Genomic DNA, 23812 nt, shown 5'->3' on the forward strand with positions numbered 1-23812 from the left:
CCGCGGCTCAGGAGACTCGGGGTTCCCCCGGCTCCCGGCCGTGCGCCCAGCGCCCCTTCGGCCGGGGTCCCCGCCGCCGTGGCGGGGCAGTCCCACTCCCCTCTTACCTGGCTCGGCTGCTCTGCCTGCTCCGAGGACGCCATCTTTGTAAGGCCTGACTAATCTATCGCCGCTGGGCGAGGTTTCTCCCAAACGCCCTCGCTCGCAAGCTCCGGCCCAGACTAAAGTAGCAGTAACTGAGCCTGTCGATGGGGGCGGGCTCGGGGCAAAGGGCGGAGCCGGCGTGCGACACCTCGCGCAGTTCCAAGGAGCTCTGTTTACAGGCCTGATTCTTTTTTCGTTGTTGCATGTGCATTATTATTTCTTGAATCAAATCTCTGCCGTCACCAATAAGCATTTAGTAAATTAATGAATGTGAAGAAACATATAAATTATTTTTTAACAGCTCAGTACAGTACTATTCATTGTCTATTATTTGTCAGGAACTTTGGCAAGAGCTGGAAATTAAAGGATCCAAGATCCAGGTGCCTGGGCTGGGGATGTGGCTCAAGCGGTAGCGCACTCGCCTGGCATGCGTGCGGCCCGGGTTCGATCCTCAGCACCACATACAAAGATGTTGTGTCCGCCGATAACTAAAAAAAAATAAATGTTAAAAAAAAATCTCTAAACTGTTTAAAAAAAAAAAAGATCCAGGTCCCAAGCCCAGGACAAACATAACACGCACACAATTACAGCATTGTTGGAGATAGAATTTTGAAAAGTTTTTTTTTTTTAATATCTATTTTCCAGTCGTAGTTGGATACAATAGCTTTATTTTATTTATTTATTTTTATGTGGTGCTGTGGATGGAACTCATGTCCTTGCATGTGCGTAAGCGAGCGCTCTACCGCTGAGCCACAACCCCAGCCCAAAGAACTTTGATAACTCTATGCAGGTCTATTGCCAGAACACAAAAGAGGATGCTTCATGGGGAGGTGTCTCTGAACTATCATTACTTTATAATGGTTGAGATTTTTAAGCTAAAGATGAAATTATATGAACAAGGATGCATATGTTACCATCATTATTCAACTCCTATCATAACTGTGTTTTGACCAAATTGTAGTTCTCAAATGGGCTACACTAACAATTCCTCTTTACCAAATATCTGATATGCACACCCATGTTTTCAAAAACAAAATATGAAAGAGACTGGCCCTGAATGAATATGGGCAATTATTTCTATTTCACATAAAATATCACCCTCTAAGCAAGGATATTTGGGGACTGTTTAAATTACTATCTATTTACTTATTTATTTTGAACTAGGGATTGAACCTGGGGGTGCTTTACACCTGCACTACATCACTAGTCTTTTTTTTTTTTTTTAATGACACAGGGTCTTGCCAAATTGATGAAGGTCTCACTAAGTTGCTGAGGCTGGCCTAGAATGTGTGATCATCCTGCATAGCTGGGATTACAGTTGTGCACCACTGCTCCCAGCTAAATATTAGTTTTTCTGGAAGAAAATTACAAACTTCTGGAAGCATACTATTAGAACAAACACACCTATATTCCCAGCTACTTTGGAGGTTGAAGCAGGAGGATCTCTTGGGTCCAGGAGCAACATAGTGAGATCTCCATTTCAAAAAAAAAAAAAAGCTGGTGGTGATACCATATGCCCTTAATCCCAGCAACTCAGAAAGCTAAGGCAGGAGAGCAACTCAGGCCTACTTGGGCAAACTTAATGAGATCCTGTCTTAAAAGTAAAAAGAGCATGGAGTGTAGCTCAGTAGAAAAAAGTGCCCCTGGGTGGATTCAAACTAAAAAGCTTCTCAGCAAAAGAAACAATCAGTGAGGTGAATAGAGAGCCTACTAATTGGGAACAAATTCTTATCACATGCACACCAGATACAGCACTAATCTCTGAGTTCTTTGTATATTCTTGACATTAGAATATATAAAGAACTCAAAAAATATTAACACCAAAAAAAAAACCCAAATAAACTAAACAATAAATGGGCCAAGGACCTGATCAGACACTTCTCAGAAGAAGATATACAATCAAGAATTATATGAAAAAATGTTCATCATCTCCAGCAATTAGAGAAATGCAAATCAAAACTACTCTAAGATTTCATCTCCCTCCTGTCAGAATGGCAGCTATTAAGAATACAAACATCAGTAAGTGTTGGTGAGGATATGGGGGAAAAGGCACACTCATACATTGCTGGTGGAACTGCAAATTGGTGCAGCCAATATGGAAAGCAGTGTGGAGATTCCTTGGAAAACTGGGAATAGAACCACCATTTTGACCCAGCTATCCCACTCCTTGGTCTATACCCAAAGGACTTAAAAAGAGCATACTACAGGGAGACAGCCACATCAATGTTTACAGCAGCACAATTCACAATAGCTAAACTGTAGAACCAACCTAGATGCCCTTCGGTAGATGAATGGATGAAGAAACTGTGATATATAAACACAATAGAATATTACTCAGCATTAAAAGAGAATGAAATCATGGTAAATGGATGGAGCTGGAGAAGATAATGCTAAGTGAATTTAGCCAATTCCAAAAAACCAAATGCTGAAAGATTTCTCTGATTTAAGGATGCTGATTCATAATATCATAATATGCTGAGGGGGATTAAATGAACTCTAGATAGGGCAAAGAGGAATAGGAGAGGGAGGGGAAGGGAGGGGGCATGGGGGGGAAAGACATGGAATGAGATGGTAATCATTACCCTGTGTACATGTATGAAGACACAAAGGATGTGACTCTACTTTGTGTACAACCAGAGATATGAAAAATTGTGCTCTATATGTGTAATATGAATAGTAATGCATTCTGTTGTCATACATAACAAATTAAACATTTTTAAAAAGTTCTCCTCAGTTCAATTCCCAGTTCAAAAAAAAGAAGAACAACAACAACAAGAAGGAGGAGTTGTTGTCAGGAACATCTGAGCAATTTCAAACAGTGCCATTGTTCGCATTTTCCCTTTTCTGATTTACTTCAAATCTTTGTTTGTTTGTTTTGGAGGAGGCTGGGAATGAAAGTTTAATTTCAGCTTAGCTAACCACAGCAAATTGGAGTAGTTAAATTGTTACTTCAGATCTTAATGTTTAGTCTTTTTTAAACTATATTTATTTTAATATTTTCCAATAATTGCCAAGAGATGCATAATTTATAAATAATATTCAAAATCCCCTATTTTATCCAATAAGCCAAAATTTAGTATTTCAACTAATCGAATGAATGATCGCTCCTTTATATAATATCAAAGCCAAGTCACAGAGCATTGCTTGAAACCTATGGGCCTCTTGATCATTTTCTCTATCATCTGCTTTCTTTTATTGCCTAAGCAAAATGCCAATTATTGCCAAGATGGAAACACAGACATCCATGAGATCTATAGCAGTAAGTAGAAGGATGTTACTTGGTATAACATAGTTTGACACCCCAGCTTCACAAGACACTGTGAAGGTATGGAATGACAATTAGCTGGGAATTTGGAATGATTGTAGTCCACTCTTGTTTTTGTACAGATGTCTCTCTAGAAGGACAAGGAATTCCAACATAAAGATGGTCAGGAAAGTTTTCACTACGATCTGAGCCAAGTACATTGTATGGTAGTTGGGGAGCTAAATGTGCTGATTGGCCAAGTTGTCCAGCTGAGACATTTTTCAGTTATCCATTGGCATCTACAGCTGTATACACCATATATGGCTCAGGTTGATTCACTCCAAAAGGTGTTATTTTTTTTTTTTATTTTTTTTTTTAATTAATATTTATTTTTTAGTGGACACAACATCTTTGTTTGTATGTGGTGCTGAGGAGCGAACCCGGGCCGCACGCATGTCAGGCAAGCACGCTACCGCTTGAGCCACATCCCCAGCCCCAAAAGGTGTTATTTTATGAAGACAGTCATTAGAACACAGACCACTAGGAACACACACTTTTACAAAATACACATCTGCTTCAAAGTCATTTTTTAATGTATAGATGGCAAAATCATTCTTTGTGTAGACTTTCCTTGGTATCCAAGGAAATTACAGTATCCAAGATCCCATCTTCCTAAATGTCAAAAAGGTGGCAATCATGGTATGTGGGCTCTCTCTCCTCCAGTGAGGAGGTCTATGGAACAGGGTAGAGGAGAGTGGCTGCAGATTCATGAATCAAGACCTTCAGAGACCAAGCCAAAAACAGGTCTGATTTTATTGTGTAGTTACCATGTACTCAGGTAGTAGCTAAGCAGATTATAGGCAGTCACCAATACAATTTTTGGCCAACTGTCCTTGCTGCGACCAATTGAGGAGTGGACATGGAGCAAGCGCTGGGACCACAACACGTGGCCTCACACCCAGGGATGTGTCTAAAGGGTAAGCAATTTGCTGCTCATGCACCTAGCACAAGGGGAGTGGTTTGCCACTCAGGCGCCCTTAAGGTATGTCACATATGCAGTACTCCATGCACTTGTCCCCACACCATGACATCTCTGATTTGATTTAGGTCCATTAGTCCAGTAAGATTTAAACATTGGATATGCCTCCTTACAGCTCACATTATTACCAGGGTCATTCTCTAGTGAAAAGTTCTGTTGTTTGCTTCCAGATGTATGTATGTCTTTAGTGTGGCAGGAGTGTCTGGATAGCCATCCATGTTATAGTCTCCAATATGAAGGAAAACTGGAAATGGTATTTTGCCGCAGTCCGGCTGCAGCAAAATAACCGGGGGGTGACGAATAACTTGTGTACGTTGATACAGCAGGAGTAGGAGCCCTTTATTGCAGGACAGGAGCAGTATTTATACATTCCACACAGCTTATCTAATTAGCATAAACTAGATACATCAGTCAACCAATAAGGAATCTCCACACTTAATGGCTCGCTTTTGTTACTTCTCAAACCACTCCCTCTGGCATTTTGCCAGGCACCATCCAGACTTGTTTACGAACTCTAACATTCCCCTGGCAAAATGCCAGGTGTTATTTTGACTTGTTTACAGACTCTAACAGTATTTCAGTCAGTCATCCTTCATGCACAAATGGCACAAAGGCCCAGAGTGTGTCCTTATTGCTGAAATCCTGTAGGACTGGAACCCACTGCTTTATTCCAGATTTCAGTAAGGAGATGATGATATTTTGGCAGTTTTATCTTCACAGCCTGGAAGTAAGTCATCCTTTGTCCATCTACATCAAAGTCTGCAAATGCTGACTGTCCATCCACCACTATATTTTGAGGTTTTTGTGGACAGAGAACTTTCCACCCCAATTTTCCCATATCTCAAACTAGAAGGTACTACAGTCAGACAATGTTGTCAGGAATCAATCTGCTGCAAAATCTTCAGTCAGATCAATAAATGAATGAGAATGTGGAATTCACATATTCTTATTAGTGGTCAAAGCAGAATGCCATAATAAATTTCCTCCTAATAGTATCTTTGGCTTGGAGCTGTGGCTCAGTGGTAAAGTACTCGTCTAACACGTGCAAGGCACTGGGTTCAATCCTCAGCACCACATAAAAATAAATAAAATAAAGGCATTGCGTCCAACTACTGTCCAACTACAACTAAGAAAAAAAGTGTTTTAAAAAAATAGTATCTGTGGCTGGCTGGATCCATTTGTGATACCAAATGTATCATGAATTAAATCACCATTGAAGTCCATAATTAGTGGCTGATCTTGAAAAGTCCTATTAAGTATGGTTATATTGTTTGATTTTGTCCTCAGAAGATAACAGCTCGTAATTCATTGTTGGCATGTTTCTGGGGAAAATATGTTAGAAGGACATCCATTTGTGAATCACCATTATAATCCCCAGAGACTACACTTGTTATCAATGCACTGTGATTCTTGAAAGATACCTTTACTTTGGGTTTAAAAGAGGGTGCATTCTTATCTGTCATAAAAGATGATGAAATCATTTTTTCCAGCTGGCATACTTCTTAATGTTTAGTCTTGCCAAAGAACAATTTTTCTTAATTTCAATTTTGATTTATTTTTAGTTCTAAAATCAGGCAACTCTTCATTCCATAAAAGAGAATCAGTGCTCCAATGAGCACAGCATAAGAGGTTAGTTTTATAAGCAGAAACAACAACAAAATAGCAGATTGGTCATTTCAAATTTACTTTCCTTGTAAAAACAAGGACGGAGAGAGAGAACAATAAGAAAATAACTGATTGGTCAACATTACTTCAAGTTTCCTTTCAGTACAAGAATTAAGGAAGAGGGAACTTCACCATCATTCCAGTTAAAACTGACCTGTTTGAGAAATTTGGCTGTTATCTTTGTAATCCTGATTTCTGGGAAATTGAGATTAACAGTTTAGTTTCAGTTTGGTAGTGCTGGGGACTGAATCCAGGGGCTTGCACATACTAGGCTGAACTACTGAGCTACACTCTCAGCTCTCCATTTAGATTTTTAGTCAGGTCTATTGCAGCCTGGTGCAGGAGCTTAGTCCAGAATAGTGACCTCTTGTACTTTTTTTTTTTAACAGCCTATTTATGTATTTAAGCATTTGTTCAGCAGGTCCAATCTGATTTGCACAGGTGTAGCAGGGAATCGAATGACAGATTTATTTAAGTATTAACATTATGCATCTATATATGCATGTAAGGACCATCTAAATTTCAAGGAAGTATATGTGTGTGTGTGTGTGTGTGTTTCATAATGCAAAATAAATCCCCGTTGAACTCACTTGTAAACATTCAATTGCAACTCCTAAAGAAAACACTAAAAACTGGTCTGGGGACTGTATGACCAATATGATTCTATGATATGTATACTCAGAAAAATGAGACATTATATCCTGTCTATGTATGACATATCAAAGTATATAAGTGCATTCTACCGTCATGTATAACTAATTAAAACAAATAAAAAATTAAAAAAAAAACTGGTCTGGGGATTAGTCAGTGGTAGGACATATGCTTAATGTGCATGAGACCCGGAGTTCCATTCTGCAGTACCGCCAAACGTCTTTCCTTCTCCTCTTTCTCCTTCTCCCCCTCCCCTTCCCTCTCCCCGTCCCCTCCTCATCCTCCGCCCCACAACCCCGTCTTTACACACAGACACTACAGATCCCAGCATGCTCTGGGACTGCATGTGACTGACTACAACTAGAACTACATCTCCCGGCGTGCCTTGGTCTCACGCGTGATTTGCTTCTGCGAGAACTACATCTCCCGACAGACCACGGGAAGCGGTGGGAGTAAAAGGAGCGCCCTACACGGTTTCCCAAGACTTCCCAGAGTCAAGTTCCACCTGGAAGAGGATGGAGGTGACCGGTGGTGCTCCGGGACCCGACGAAATCCGGCTTCTAAAGCCATGTCTGCTGCGCCGCAATCAGAGCCGCGAACAGCATGGCGTGGCGGCCTCCTGCCTCGAGGAGCTGAGGAGCAAGGGTTGGCCCGGGACTGGGACCGGGGCGGGGACGGGGAGAGCGCCACGGGTGAGGATGTCCGGTGGAGGCAAGGACGGTCGGGCAAAGTGCCGAGTATTCTCGCGGCTCTGGGAAGCCCTGGGACAGAAATGCCCCAAGGTATAGAGATTGACAAGTTTCAGGCATTTATCTCATGTGAGACGTAATGGGGGGGGCGCGGAATGGACTGGAAGCAATATGTAAAGGAAGACCGACTCCACTTAGGTGTCGCCTAAAACAGATTTTGGACCTCAAGGAGTCTAGTGCATTCTTGCCAATCTGGCTCACTAAGGTGGTGCTGGGACCCCCAGCTGAGCCCACCGTGGAGTGGAGGGGGTTTCCATCGTCAGCTGCTACTGGTACCTGTGCCACAAAGAGGAAGCTGCAAATGACAACTCCTGTAGGGTCCAGGCAATGATCATGAGCTGATGGAAGTTCTGAGTCCAGCCCCAGACTGCTTGAACTTGCACTTAATCATATCTGGACCCTTAGTTTTCTCATCAGCGAAGTGGGTGTATTTCCAGCTCTGATACAAAAGATTCTGGGATTCTCAAATGACACAATACATTCAAATGAATTACAAGTGTTAGTAGCCCCTAGCAACAAATTATGTATCCAAAGAAGTTCTGCAGGTTTAGCGTGTGAGCCAATCCCAGACATGCAGTCAGCCTGCCTGAAGGTGTACACTGCTTCCTCTGAGTCACAAAGCTCCAGCAAATGTCTTATAGAAGATGTGAGACTCAGGAATACCCCAAGCACTATAAGTGCTTTGGTGACATGGATTTTTTTCTACATAAGCATTTACATATTTCTTCCTGGCATTAAGTTCCATGATTTTAGTTCAACTTACATGGACTGGATGGATAGCCTTGGCTGAGACTTCTGTTCTCTGGACCTATGCAGGTTTGCTGTTCTATCTTGGTTGATAGATAGCATTGCCAAAGGATATTTATAGTCTCAGCTTTTTCTGTTTAGTCCAATCTTGGTATTTGAGGAATTGCCATCACTTAGCAGGATGGGGCAGACTGGCCCTGGAGAAAGGATCTTGCTCAGTGATGATAAAAATGAAAAGCTCCTGAAACAAGCTTCTGCCTTTTATATTTTTTCTTTAAGCTAGAATACCTATAAAGGAAGATACTACAAAGAACAAAAAGTATTCTTTTTTTTTGGAGACATTTGACACACAGGAGAATTTTATTTTTTTTGCAATCCTAGGGATCAAACCCACACACAGGAAAATTTAGATGACCACTGAATGAATAAATGAAAGAACACATATGCATAAGGAATCAAACCAGACTTGTATTGGTCGGTTGTTCATTCAAGGACAGACTCAATGTCTCCTGGATGGGGAAACACATTTTCAGAAGCCATACTGGGCTTAAATCCCAGTTCTGCCACTTATTCTGTGATCTTGGACAAGTTACTTAACCTCTCCAAACCTTGGGTGACATGGATTATCTGTAAAATGGAAATAACAACAGTACCTGATTACTACTGATTATGAAAAGCACTTAAAATAATATCAAGCACATGGTAAGGGTTACTTTAGTGTTGATATTTATAATTGTTATTGTAGTTACTATTGTCTACAGGAATTCTGCTCAGCTTGGGGGGCCATCCATATTGAGAGTACTGGATATAATTTCCTTATGGATATTTTTCAATTGCCAAATATTTTATTCTTCTTAGCCTGTGACATTCTGGCCATTGACAAGTCCCTGACACCAGTCACTCTGGTCCTAGCGGAGGATGGTACCATAGTGGATGATGATGATTACTTCCTCTGTCTGCCTTCCAACACAAAGTTTGTGGCATTGGCCAGTAATGAGAAGTGGACATACAGCAATTCAGGTGAGGAACACTGGCTGTGTATGACATCATTGTCATCGTAATTGATTTCACTGCACAGGCATCTGATTGCCATTTTGCTGTTTAAGCATTTATCCAGCAAATGTTTACCTGAGCACCTTCTGTGCGCCAGACAGGTGCCAAGTCCTGGGATTAAAGAGGAGTGTGGTGTAGTTCTCAACTCATTCACAGTACACCAGACTGGATCAGGCTGCCTGGGTCTGATCTGTTTACTAGTGAGGCTAGTAAAAAGGCTCTGCCATTTACTAGCGAGGTGATACTTACTGTCATGATAATTTCAGTGCCTGTCTCCTAGGATCAACATATGGATAATATAGTACCAAACCAAGGCTTCTCAATAATACCATTGACATTTTAAGCCAGAGAATCCTCTGTTGTGGAGAGGCTGTTGTGTGCATAGTAGAATGTTTAGCAACTTCCTTGCCTCTTATCACTCAATGTCCCCTGCCACAGCTTTGACAACCAGACATTGTCAAATGCATTTAGATCCTACCTGACACATGGTAAGGGCTCAGTAAATGTTACCTATCACTGTCATCATCATCACTTGAGATGCAAAGGCAACTAACAGAGAATCCCAGGAACTTGAGAGGTTGAGGCAGGAGGATCACAAGTTAAGGGACAGCCTCAGCAACTTTGTGAGACCCTGTCTCCAAATAAAACAAAATAAAAAAGGACTGGGGACGTAGCTCAGTTGTGAAGTACCCCAAAACATAAATAAAAGGTAAATACTATTAGCAGTCAAGGATCAAAGAATTAAAGAAATATATTCAGAAAAGTCATTGCTACTAAATTGGGGAAATCAGCCTTTAGCAATGGCTCTCCAGCCACTATTGTACTTGTGCCCAAGGGGCAGCAAGCAATGGCTTGCTCTTTAAGGATGGAACCAGCCCACATATGGGAGAAGCACTGGTGAGAATGAGTGTTTTCCTATATAAAAGCAAAAAAAGGGAGGTGTGGTAGGATCCTGGGACCATACATGACTACATGTTGGGGTTAGGTGTCTTTTCCATAGAGGAATACAGAGCAGTTTTACACAAAAATAAATTGAAGAAAAAAATTTAAGATCCTAGATAGAGATTTTTTACTTTCCTGAGAATCCTTAAGAGCAGGTTCTTTCTTCCTCATTGAAACTGTCCTTAGTGGTCAGTGGGAGGGACACACACATCCTCCAGAGGTCTGTGCTAACCGAGGAGGTGAAAACGGTACTTGAAGTGACTCTGACAGCATTTTCTCCTAAATATCAGATGGAGGTACAGCTTGGATTTCCCAAGAGTCCGTTGATATCGACGAAACAGACAGTGGGGCAGGACTGAGGTGGAAGAATGTGGCCAGGCAACTGAAACAAGATCTGTCCAGCATCATCCTGCTGTCAGAGGAAGACCTTCAAGTAAGCCCTTGATTAAACCCAGCGCTCACCCAGCCTCTGTAGTCCCCAGCCCCTTCTTAGCTTCTAGGCCTCTTCCCATAATAATTTCATTATTTCTTAATTCTTAACTATTATTTTTTCATTTTTTATTTTTTGAAGTCCTGGAATTGAACCTAGGACTTTGTGCATGCTAGGCAAGCACTGTACCCCAATCATTTTCCTAATTTTTAAATAATTTTTACATTATAACTAAGAGTCTTCATTTTTTTTAAAGAGAGAAGAGAGAGAGAGAATTTTTTAATATTTATTTTTCAGTTTTCGGTGAACACAACATCTTTATTTTATTTTATGTGGTGCTGAGGATGGAACCCAGCGCCCCTCGCATGCCAGGTGAGCGCGTTACCACTTGAGCCACATCCCCAGCCCAGAGTCTTCATTTTATGATGATCACCTACAGTAGGTTTTTTTGAGGTGAGGGTGTTTTTCAACAGTACTGGGGATTAAATCCAGCACCTCACACAAGCTAGGCAAGCACTCTACCACTGAACTACATCCCCAGACCTTTTTTTAAAATTTTCATTTTGAGACACTGTCTCATAAGTTGCCCAGGCTGACCTCAAACTTGCAATCCTCCTGCTTCAGCCTGCCAAATAGCTGGAATTACCGGCCTGCGCCACTATGCCAGCTGAGTAGCCCTTATTCAGTCCTCACCATGCATCAAAGTCACCTGTGGATTTTTTTTTAAAATACAGATGCCCCGGCTCCACCCTACATCTGTCTAGGTGGACATTGGAGGTTAGGGATGTGCTGCTAAGGAATGTAGAGTTGGAGTAGCTGGACTCAAATTCCAGCTGTCTTTTTGACTATGTGGCAGTAGCCTGATTTCTTGCATTCCTCTCCAGTGAAGTTGGGTTTCAGGAAAAAAGTATGTTTTCATTTAAAAACTATTGATTGAATCTCTCTCCTGGGCTTCACCTGGCTCTGAGCACTGGGAGTATGGTACTGAATTGGTATGGAAGTGACTTTTTGGTCATTTTAAAATTTACATATTTATTTGGGAATAAAGGATATGAATATATTCATATGTTTCAAAATCCAAGAGGTATAGAAACATAGTTCTACAGATAGCCAAAAAGTGAAAATTACTCAAATGTCCATCAATTGATGAATGAATAAACAAAATATAGGAAGTCTATACTGCAGAATCTTATTTGGCCATAAAAAATGGAATATTAGTGCACGTTAAAATAGGATGATCCTTGGGACTAGGGATATGGTTTACATGGTAGAGTGCTTGCCTCACATGCACAAGGCCCTGGGTTCAATCCCCAGCACCACCAAAAAATAAATAAAATAGGATGAGCCTTGAAAACATTACACAGAGTGAAAGAAGCCAGTCACAAAGTGCACATAATTCATGATTACATTTATATGAAATGGCCAGAATATGCAGATCCATAGAGAAGGAGAGTAGTTTAGTGTTGGGCTGGGGCACTAAGGAAGAATATGAAGTAATTGCTAATGGGTTTCTTTTCAGGGTGGTAAAAAAATGCATATGTGTATGTATGTTTTTATTTAGTGCTGGGGATTGAACTCATGGTCTCACACATGCTAAGCACATGCTCTACTACTGAGCTATACTCCAAGCCTGTGGTGAAAACATTCTAAAATTGATTGTACTGGTGGTTACATAACACTATGGGCATACTAAACCTATTGTATTTTATACTAAAACCCACTGAATGAATGAATCAAATGGCATATGAATTATATTTCAGTATGTTGAACAAAAAGGACTCACAAACCAGGTATAGTACTGCATGTCTATAATCCCAGCAACTTGAGAGGCTGAGGCAGGGGGATCTCGAGTTCAAGGCCTCAGCAATTTAGCAAGACCCTGTCTCAAAATAAAACACAAAAAGGACTGGAGATGTAATTCAGTGGTAAAGTTCCCCCTGGGTTCTAATCCTAGTACAAAAAGAAAGGAAAAAAACCCTCCCAAACTTGGACATTTGGATTGCCATCTGTCTTGCTATTCCAGACAGTACTGCAAGAGTGCACACCAAGGTCATTTTACACAGTCACTTATCCGTAAAATAAATTTACAGGTGTAACTGCTAAATTAAAGGGTACATGCATTTGATAAATATTGGCAGGTTCCCAAGAGGTGACAATTAAACTAAAAGCTACAGGACAAGATGGATCCTGCATAGGAAGTTTGGAGCCAATGTTCCAAGCAGAGGGAAGTCAGGAGCCTTCCTTATCTATTTTTTTTAAGAAACAGAACAGGCACACCTGTAATCCTAACTACTCTGGAGAATGAGATTGGAAGATCCAAGTTCAAAACTAGCCTCAGCAATGAAAAATGGGCTGACACTTGCTTAGCACATGTGAAGCCCTGGGTTTGATCCCCAGTACTGCAATAAAAAGGAAAGAAAAGAGCCAGACGTGGTGGCACACACCTGTAATCTCAGCAACTAGGGAGGCTGAGGCAGGAGGATTGCAAGTTCAAAGCCAACCTCAGCAACTTAGCAAAGGCCTTAAGCAATTTAGCAAGATCCTGTCTCAAAATAAAAAAATTTAAAAAAGGGCTGGGGATGTGGCTCAGTGGTTAAGCACCCCTGGGTTCAATCCCTGGTACCAAAAAAGAAAAGAAAAAAAAAAGAAAGTGATCATGACCTTCCTTCCCACCTCAACAGACTAGCGTGTTGCAATGGATCCTTTGAATGGGGAGCACCATAGGCCTTACCTGAATAGAAACATCACCTTGTGAGTTGCTGGTCAGAGCCTGAACCCTGAGGGAAACTTAGGACACTCAAAGAGAGCTTATGAGGCTGGACACCCACAGATAAAGGAAAAACTTGAGGCCAAGGGCACTGAGGGCCTTAAGGACAGGTGAAAGGAAAGGAAAGAGCATAGAAATCATTTACACATGGTGAGAGTCTTAGAATAAGACTGATTTTGGGGAAGTCACTTTCCCTCTCTTGCCTCATTTTCCACATCTGTAAAATGGGATTATGCTAGTACCTCTCTTGTAAGGTTTATACCTCTTGAATTCTGAATCTTGTGAATATATTAATATTACCTGTTCAATAATTGATGCAACATAAAATTTAAAACTAAAGTCTTTTCCTCAGAGAGGCCCTTCCCAATCTAGTACTCAAGAAATGCAGGCTTTTGATCGGAGTGTTTTTATTGAGCTCCATCCACATGAGGGCTGACACACAGCTGACTTTAGAGCCACTACCCAAATGTTAGCAGTTTGGTCTTTTTCTTTCTTTCTTTCTTTCTTTTTTTGTGTGTGTGTATGTGGTGCTGAGGCTTAAACCCAGGGCCTTGTGCATGCAAGGCAATACTCTACCAACTGAGCTCTCACCCCAGCTCTGGTCTTTTTCTTGTAAAGATTACTTTTAATCTAGTGCTGTATATACAAAAAAAAAAAAAAGAACCACCTTCTTTTTACATGTCTTCATACATGTACTTTGGATAATGATGTCCATCACATTCCATCATCCTTGCTAACCCCCTGCCTCCTCCCTTCCCCCTCACCCCTCTGCCCTACCTAGAGTTCATCTCTTCCTCCCATGCTCCCCCCTCCCTACCCTACTATGAATCAGTCTCCTTATATCAGAGAAAACATTCAACATTTGTTTTTGGGGGATTGGCTTACTTCATTTAGCATTGTCTTCTCCAACTCCATCCATTTACCTGCAAATGCCATGATTTTATTCTCTTTTAATGCTGAGTAATATTCCATTGTATATATATGTCACATTTTTTTTTTTATCTATTCATTTACTGAGGAGCATCTAGGTTGATTCCACAGTTTAGCTATTGTGAATTATACTGCTGTAAACATTGATGTGGCTGTCTCCCTGTAGTATGCTATTTTTAAGTCCTTTGGGTATAGACCAAGGAGTGGAATAGCTGGGTCAAATGGTGGTTCTATTCCCAGTTTTCCAAGGAATCTCCACACTGCTTTCCATATTGGCTGCACCAATTTGCAGTTCCACCAGCAATGTATGAGTGTGCCTTTTCCCCCACATCCTCACCAACACTTACTGATGTTTGTCTTCTTAATAGCTGCCATTCTGACAGGAGTGAGATTTCATCAGAAATTTCATTAGAGTAGTTTTGATTTTCATTTCTCTAATTGCTGGAGATGATGAACATTTTTTCATATAATTGGTGATTGATTGCATATCTTCTTCTGAGAAGTATCTGTTTAGGTTCTCAGGTACTTAGTGAGACCCCATCTCAAAATAAAAAGGGTGGGGATGTGGCTTAGTGGTTGAGCATCCCCAGTAACTCCTCCCTCTGAAAAAAAAAAAAGAAAAAAAAACTTAAAGCTTTAAAAAAGTAAACAAGAATTTAAGTATTTAAGGTGAAAGAGAGGAACTTTTGCTTACAACAGCATCATATTTTTTTTAATAGTTGTCGATGGACCTTATTTTATTTATTTATATGCAGTACTGAGAATCGAACCCAGAGCCTCACATATGCTAGGCAAGCACTTTGTCACTGAGCTACAACTCCAGCCCATGGTTTTGTTTTTAATGAGGCACCAAAGTCTCGCCTTCCCAGTTTTCACACTGGGAGAGTACTGGAAACATCACAGGCCCCCTCTTGACCCTCAGCCAGCCATGATAGGAACTCTGGGGAAAATGAAATGGGTTCTGTGATAGATATATTTTGAGAGAGAACACCAGGTTTAGAAAGTAGTTTGCTAGGGCTGGGGATATAGCTCAATTGGTAGAATAGCTCAGTAGGTAGAATGCTTACTTTACATGTACAAGGCCCTGGGGTCAATCCTTGGCACCACAAAAATAAATAAATAAATAAATAAATAAATAAGAAAGTAGTTTGCGATTTCTCGATGTGTTTGTTCATTAGGTGCTTATCAACGTTCCGTGTTCAGACCTGGCTCAGGAACTCTGCCAAAGCTGTGCTACTGTCCAGGGGCTCCAGAACACACTCCAGCAGGTGCTTGACCAGAGAGAGGAAGCCCGTCAGTCCAAGCAGCTCCTGGAGCTTTATCTGCAGGCCTTGGAAAAGGAGGGTGGCATCTTGTCAAAGCAGGAAGGTAGGACTTTGCTGGGGCTACCCTGAGCACTCAGGAGCCTTCCCTCAAGAAAGGACCCACGCGCAGGCAGCCAGGAACACTTCAAGTGACATTTATCTTTTGCCCAACCAGTTGCTCTACCTGGTGGGCTGTCTGTGTGATTGCAATTGTGCTCATCTCTCTCACATCTGCTTTGCAGAGTCCAAAGCTGCCCTCAGTGAAGACGTGGATACAGTTGACACAGCCGTCAGCAGAGAGATCACCTCTGAAATTGCACTTAGGGGCCAGATCCTCACAGTGCTGAAAGAGAAGCCTGTACCTGAGCTGAGCTTGTCTAATCAGGATTTGGAGGTGGGCGAGATCCAGGGACACTAAGCTCAGGAAATGACCTGCCCTGGAGAAGTAGTATGACCGACCGTGGAGGGGCACGTTTGGGGTTTCTTTTCACCTCTGCAGACCTCAAAACATAACTGCCAGTTTGCCTATCATATGTCAAAGCATTTACAAACACCTAATTTAAGTCAAATGAGAATGGCTTTAAAGAGAAAACATGTGCACGTCCTCAGATCATCAAAGGCCATTCTCTGGTCTTGGATTGGTAATGAAATGACTAAAGCTGACAGGGAGAGAAAGCAGGGCTTGAGCTTCCGAGATGGCTGCCAGTTCAGTCCTGAGGTCTGTAAAATGGCACATGAGAAGGCAGAGTTGTCAGCCATCTAAAGCCAGGCAACAAGGAGCTGGACAAAGGAAGCCCATCCGGGTGGGTGCTCCTCCTCATCCTCTGTCCTTGTCCCTGTCCCAAGTGCCCTTCTATTGTAGACAGAAGGGAAGGAAGTTGTTGACAGGAGCTTGGCTCAATTTCCTGGTGGTATTGAATGGTAAGAGAAAGCACTTGAAGATTTACTGTGAAAGAAAACTGGCCTTTGGGGGCTGGGGATGTGGCTCAAGCGGTAGCACGCTTGCCTGGCATGCGTGCGGCCCGGGTTCGATCCTCAGCACCACATACAAACAAAGATGTTGTGTCTGCCGAAAAACTAAAAATAAATAAATAAATAAATATTAAAAAAAAGAAAAAAGAAAACTGGCCTTTCAGCCTAAACATGAGCTGATGTTGCCTAATCTACTCCCCTAAAGAAAATCACAAAAGCACAGACAAGCGCACAGGAGTGGTTCTCAGTGGTTCTTATTCTTGCTGCAGTTGGTGACCAGGGAAGATACCAGAGTGTTGGCTGCTGCCTTGAACTGGGACATAAAGAAGGCAGAAACGGTTCAGCGGGCCTGTGATCAGGAGCTCACCCTGCGCCTGCAGCAGGTACAGAGCTGGTGCTCACTCAGGAATCTTTCAGCAAGGAGGAATTCCCTGCCTGGAGACCCACAGAATCCTAAAAGAGCCAAGCACGACCCCACATAGCTACAGCCAGAAACATGGAGGAAACCTGCGGCCTTGGCTTGTCATCAGTGAAATCCTTCAGCCTGATCTTTTTATTGCCTGTGTCCTGCTCTGCCCTCTGCCTTTGATCATGCTCTCCTGGCCGGGCTGAGACACCAGCTTACGCCCACTTCAGAAAAGCCAGGTCTCTACATTTGCCCTTCTGTGTATTTTGAATGATCCTGCCTCCAGAGTACATGCGCTCATGATCTCATTTGTCAGGGCCGGGGGCGTTGCTCAGTGCTTGAGCACATGCTTGGCATATGCAAGGCCCTGGGTTCTATCCCCAGCACCCAAAAATGTAAGTAAATAAAGTGCTCGTTAAGGGCAGTCAAAAGAAATTGTCATGTCTGGGACTCACTATCCTTGTTCTACAGATTGAACTGCAGAATTTTAGACACAAATAACAGTAGAGAAGGTGACTAACAGAGCATTCATTGTGGCCACAAACTTATTTCTCAAATTAACAAATTTTTTGTTAAAAGGCACATATTAAGTATGCAGACCATAGGGACATAGAGAATCTAATTCACCATTTCTAATATCTAACTCAGTATTGTAAAATTATATATGTTACCATTATGAAACTCTTTTCAGTTTTCTAATATGTTTTATCAGCAGGGGGTATAAAAGGCCATTAAAGTGATTTCCATGCAATATGGCTCCAAGTCTCTCTGGGAGCAGAGCAGAACATTCTAGTTTATATTCCTCCTGTTTCTGTACAGATTTATCCGGCAGGTTTGTAATCTGTACAGTCTCCTTGTTAGGAAAGGAGGATGAGTTTCATGAACATATTTGACTTTTTAAATTTTTTAAAAATATTTATATTTTAGTTTTTTTAGGTGGACACAATATTTTATTTTTATGTGGTACTGAGGATAGAACCTAGTACCTCATGTGTGCTAGGAAAGCACTCTGCCACTGTGCTATAGCTCCAGCCCATATTTGACTTTTTAATCCATGCTTACAGGAAAACATAATGCCATTGAGAGATGTACTACACATGTTTTTGCTTATGTCTTTGTTCTTGGTCCTGGGATTGAACGCAGCACCCCACACCTGCTAATGCTAAGCACATCTCTGCAGCACCCCACACCTGCTAATGCTAAGCACATCTCTACCCCCATCCCCATGTTGGCTGGTTATTAAGCAAAGAAATGTGACATTAAGTCACGGGGTGAAGGTGAGGTAAAATAGAATTGTCTCATGGGCTGGGTTGTGGCTCAGTGGCAGACCATTTGCCTAGCATGTGTAAGGCACTAGCTTCGATTCTCAGCACCTCATATATCAATATATCAATGAATGAATAAAATAAAGGTCCATCAGTGACTAAAAAAATAATATATCCTTCTCCTAGGATGTTGAGGGGAGCGCTTAGACCTCTTTAGCCCTTTTTAATTTATTTTTTATGCTAGGGATTGAACCCAGGGGTGCTTTACCTACAGAGCCATATCCCCATCCCTTTTTTAAACTTTGAGATAAGATCTCACTGAGGTTGACTCGAACTTGTGATCTTGCCTGAGTCTTCCGAGGTGCTGGGGTCACAGGCTTGCCCCACCATGCCTGGCTCTCTTTGGCATCTTCTACCTCATGCTGTACCTCAGCGGTTCTCACTCAAACCCAATATTTCCCTTTTTATAAATTATTTTGTAATATCTTCTTGAATTTTTTTTAAATAAAAGCCATAGCTGAAAACCAATAGCATTAAGTGGGGTACTAGGGATTGAACTCAGGAGTACTTGACCACTGAGCCACATCCCCAATCCTATTTTATATTTTATTTAGAGACAGGGTCTCACTGAGTTGCTTGGCACCTCACATTTGCTGAGGCTGGCTTTGAACTCAGGATCCTCCTGCCTCAGCCTCCCAAGCCACTGGGATTACAGGTGTGCACTACTGCGCCAGGCTAAAGCATTAATCTTGGTTTTTTTGTTTTGTTTTGTTTTGTTTTTAATATTTATTTTTTAGTTTTCAGCGGACACAACATCTTTGTTTGTATGTGGTGCTGAGGATTGAACCCGGGCCACACGCATGCCAGGCGAGCACGCTACCGCTTGAGCCACATCCCCAGCCCCCAAAGCTTTAATCTTAACACAAGAATAATATTTCATAAGATGCAAGAAGAAAATAACTTAATAAAATTTCATGTGTTTCACTTCTGAATGTGACCAAAAGCACTCCGGGTCCTTAGATGCCTTTACTTCCACATCGAATTACTGTGATTTTGTTTTGTTTTGTTTTCTGTTACTGGGGATTGAACCCAGGGTGCTTTCCTACTGATCTACAATCTCAGCCCTTTTTATTTTGTTGTATTTATTTATTTATTTATTGGTATTAGGAATTGAACTCAGGGGTACTTAATTACTGAGCCACATCCCTGCCGCAGTCTGGCTGGGCACAAAATCACGAGCCACCACACAGCTTGTAGATTCAAACAGCAACTCTTTATTCCCGAACTCACACCAGCCGTATACAAACACGTTCTGGGGAAATCCACGTTCTCTGCCCAAATCCACGTTCTCTCCCAAATTCACGTTCTCTGCCCAAATCCACCTTCACTGGGCTTCTGTCTCCCAAAATATACTGTCTGAATCCCGTGAGAACTCAAGGGGAACTTAGGCAGCAGGATACGCCCTATTCCCAGCAGGAATAATCTTAAACCTTAAACCTGGAACCTAAACTGGGAACGCCCTAAACCCGATTATGTTAAACCGGGAACACCCTAATCCGCCCTGGTCCTTGAGCAAGGTCACCTACATTCAATGTCACTGCAACATGGGGTACGCTGGCAAGGAAATTGTCATACCTACTTGGCTAATGGCTCCCAGCATCTCCCCCCTTCTGATTAATTAAACAACAAGCAATGTGGCTTAAGGACCGTGCCTGGTAGGTTGTCCAATTCAACATATGGTTCTTACCCGTCATCGGAAAACTGACCTTTAGGCGTCAGCCTCCTGTCTTAGGTTGATACCACTGCAATTGGATCATACCCGTCACTGACTACCGGTCCAGCATACAGCCATTGGCCCCCAAATTTTAGACCATCACTAGCAGAAGGGAGGAGGATACAGAAATGCCACGACACCAAGCCAATTGACGGCTCCTTGGGAAAAATTGCATCACTGGTGACACCATCAGCAAAGATATGCCAGCACTACCACAATTAACATGGGGTGCGCTGGCAAGGAAATAAAAATTGCATCACTGGTGACACCATCAGCAAAGATATGCCAGCATTACCACAATTCGCTGCACCAAACGATAGTTACATAGTCCAGGCAAGTTCTGCAAGCAGTTCAAAGCGGAGGAATCTATCAATATGTCCATTTCCTCCCAAAATCCGTTTCCTCCCAAAGTAAGTTAACTCCTTGATTGAGCATTACTTGTTGAGTTATATTCATTGATGCATCAGTTTATACAGTTTACTGTGATAGCTATCATAGAAGCTGTAGTCTGGTTTTATCTTTGTCTTCACCGGCACTGGGATGAAGATAGGAATTCTGGCAATGATGCTAAAAAGACATTATCCTGAAAAGAATTATTAAATATAATGAAAAGGAAAGGTGAAAGTAAACAAACAGATCTGTTAACCTCCTTTAAAAACAATCCTTAACAGCTGTTTACCTAATTTAAATTAAACCATTTAAATCACGTGAATAAAAAAAAATAATAATAATTCGGATCCATTTTTTCATGAGCGCTCCTCATATAAGAAATATGGACATACGCACATACAGACATACAACACAAAACACAAGAGTGTACACAAACGTACAACACATAAGAAAATAGTAAAGGCCTTGTAGCTTTACCTAGGTGAAATCTCCATTGCAATGTTTAAAAACTCCACAGTCAAAAAATAAAACTGATCAGAAAAACATTAACCTAGGTTTGTATGAGCTCAAAAAATAAAAATAGAACCTTATGATGTGGAAAAATGCAATAATAAAATAGCTATTGAAAAAAGCATCCTGGTTAATCACTGTCGCAGATGTAAGAATGGCCAAGCTGGAGTTCTGGATATCAGCTGTTATGGATTTGAGTCAAATCATCTTCTTTTCGATCTGTAGAAATTGTTTTAGTTAATCTCTCTGGAATCCAAATGGGCTGCTGTTCTCCCTGTGGAAAAACACAAACAGACCCCCGACTCCAGACAATCACTGGGTCAGGACCTTTCCATTGTCCTGTTAGAATATCTTTCCAAAGTACTTTAGGCTTATGTACATTTTTTGGATACATATGCCTTTCCGCAGCACTAAGTCCTGATGAATCCAAATTTAAAAAGTTTAGAGTAAAAAGGGTTATTTTAAGTTTATCTTTGGGGGATATATACCCCTTTCCAATTCCCTCTTTTTGCTTTAATAAGTATATGTCTGTATCTAATAGTTGTCTTAGCTTCTTGCATTTTCTATCTGAAATACCTTTACTTGACATTTTCAACCATTTTCTATCTTATTTCTATCTTCTAGTTTTTTTCCTAAGGTTTGTATATTTACCCTTAGTTGCCTTTTTTCCTCTTTTTTTTTTTTTTCCTATTTTGTGGGTTTAAAATTCTTGTCTTCCTACATCTTTTCTATCTTTCTACATCTTCTTTATCTTTTTTCTTTTTAACTTTCTATACTTCTGTCTTTAAAGTTTTTCACTTTAAATTTTTAATCTTCTTTATCTAAATATCTTTTATCCTATTATCTTCCCATTTTTTAAGTAATGCCTTTAAGATTAACTAGGCTTCGAATGATGCAATAAAGCAATCTTTTTTCCGCCATGAAGGTATCTCGACCACCTTCAATTTAACCTTTTAAAGCCTTTTAATTATCATCTATACTGTACTTTTAAATGTACTTTTTCACCACCTACAACTTCACTCTTTTAAACGAGGCTTAGATTCTGTTTAAATCGCTTTAATGTTAGTTTACATGGCTGCCCTTCAACCAAAGGCTTTTTTTTTTTTTAACTCCATTGAGAAGCTTTGTCTCAATCTGCCATGTACAAATATCTTTTTCTTCTTTCTTCCTTTCTCAAGCTTTTAAAGTAAGTCTAGTTTCCTCAAAATCTTTTTAAATGGCATTTTACAACTTTTTACTTTACCACACAGAGATTATCTCATCTAGAAACATTTCTTTTTCCTTTAACCTTTTATATTAAAATATATTTCCACATCTTGAATCTTTTTCTCTCTTTTTTAACCGTTAACCCTTTTTATAAATTCACATTTTGAAACAACTCTTATAAAATTTCTGATTTAGACAAATTACTCCACTTTAATAAGATGAAAGACTTTCATGTTTTTTATGATACTATAATACTATAATTGAAACCCAACTGAAAATTCTTATACTCTTTGTATATAAATTACACATGATAGAATCTTAACACTTAGTAACCTTGTTTTAGCAAAGACACAGACACAAAGCAATATTAAACATTTTTCCATTTACCAATTTATGAAAACACACATAATGTTTAAATATATTACCTTATGGAACTTAATAAGTAAAGAGTACTTGATTTTATATTTAGTGGTTGATATTTTAACACTTTAGCTTTGTAAATTAATCAGATGTCTGTAAAAACCAAGATCTTAGACAAATATAGTAAACAGAACTAGCCATCTCTTTCTTGTTGAAGAAAAATCCTTCTACAGGATACCATGATGGTCCCATTGATATACTTAATAACTCGTCTTTAAAAAGCCATGGGCTACATTTTTGTATTGTATCAACATACGTCCTAATTGTTCTTGGTCTCACTGGGGTGCCTCCTTCCTCTAACAATTTCTCTTGCTCGGAGGCGAACAACTTCAAACCTTGAGTCAACCATTTTCCCCAGTTTGCCTGAGAAAGTTCTAGGAACAGGCAACTTGAAATGAAAACAAAATAAATCAAAACAATAACACATTGTTTTTTGAAATGTTCACCCATTCTTTCTCTCTTCCTCAAGAGCGAGAAATTTCACTTACCTCTAAGCTTCAGAAGTTCCCCGCACGGGATGCCAAATGCTTGTAGATTCAAACAGCAACTCTTTATTCCCGAACTCACACCAGCCGTATACAAACACGTTCTGGGGAAATCCACGTTCTCTGCCCAAATCCACGTTCTCTCCCAAATTCACGTTCTCTGCCCAAATCCACCTTCACTGGGCTTCTGTCTCCCAAAATATACTGTCTGAATCCCGTGAGAACTCAAGGGGAACTTAGGCAGCAGGATACGCCCTATTCCCAGCAGGAATAATCTTAAACCTTAAACCTGGAACCTAAACTGGGAACGCCCTAAACCCGATTATGTTAAACCGGGAACACCCTAATCCGCCCTGGTCCTTGAGCAAGGTCACCTACATTCAATGTCACTGCAACATGGGGTACGCTGGCAAGGAAATTGTCATACCTACTTGGCTAATGGCTCCCAGCACATCCCCAGCCCTTTTTTATATTTAGGGACAGGGTCTCCCTGAGTTGCAAATGCCTCGCTAAATTGCTGAGGCTGGCTTTGAACTCGTGATCCTCCTATGTCAGCCTCCCAAGTCACTGGAATTACAGGCATATGCCACCATATCTGTCTATTTTGTCTTATTTTGAGACATTCTTGGTAAGTCACCCAGACTGTCCTTGAACCTGTGAATCTCCTGAGACAGCCTCCTGTATCACTGGAATTACAGGCGTGGGCCACCATGCTTAGC

The 23812-nt window shown here is 41.0% G+C and overlaps 2 protein-coding genes across 3 annotated transcripts in view; one reads left to right on the forward strand and one right to left on the reverse strand.

Annotated features, from left to right (window-relative positions):
- Positions 1-23812, reverse strand: part of LOC107155508 (peroxisomal membrane protein PEX14) — a 212374-nt gene that overhangs the window by 137372 nt on the left and 51190 nt on the right. Inside the window, exon 1 of one of the 2 annotated variants that reach the window (XM_015501404.2) lies at positions 108-213. The exons of the other annotated variant lie outside the window; for it this stretch is intronic. Within the exon in view, the coding sequence (XP_015356890.1) occupies positions 108-143 (36 nt within the window). The 5' untranslated portion in view covers positions 144-213. Of the gene's footprint in view, positions 1-107; positions 214-23812 lie in introns of those variants that run through there. 2 annotated transcript variants of the gene reach the window in all.
- On the forward strand, positions 7162-17478 carry Dffa (DNA fragmentation factor subunit alpha). The gene is made up of 6 exons (XM_015501405.2): positions 7162-7388; positions 9098-9259; positions 10525-10667; positions 15540-15729; positions 15908-16059; positions 16907-17478. The coding sequence occupies exons 1-6, from the start codon at positions 7259-7261 to the stop codon at positions 17117-17119; spliced, it is 990 nt and encodes a 329-aa protein (XP_015356891.1). The 5' UTR covers positions 7162-7258; the 3' UTR covers positions 17120-17478.

Source organism: Marmota marmota, unplaced genomic scaffold (assembly GCF_001458135.2).
Source record: "Marmota marmota marmota unplaced genomic scaffold, marMar, whole genome shotgun sequence".
NCBI lineage: Eukaryota > Metazoa > Chordata > Mammalia > Rodentia > Sciuridae > Marmota > Marmota marmota.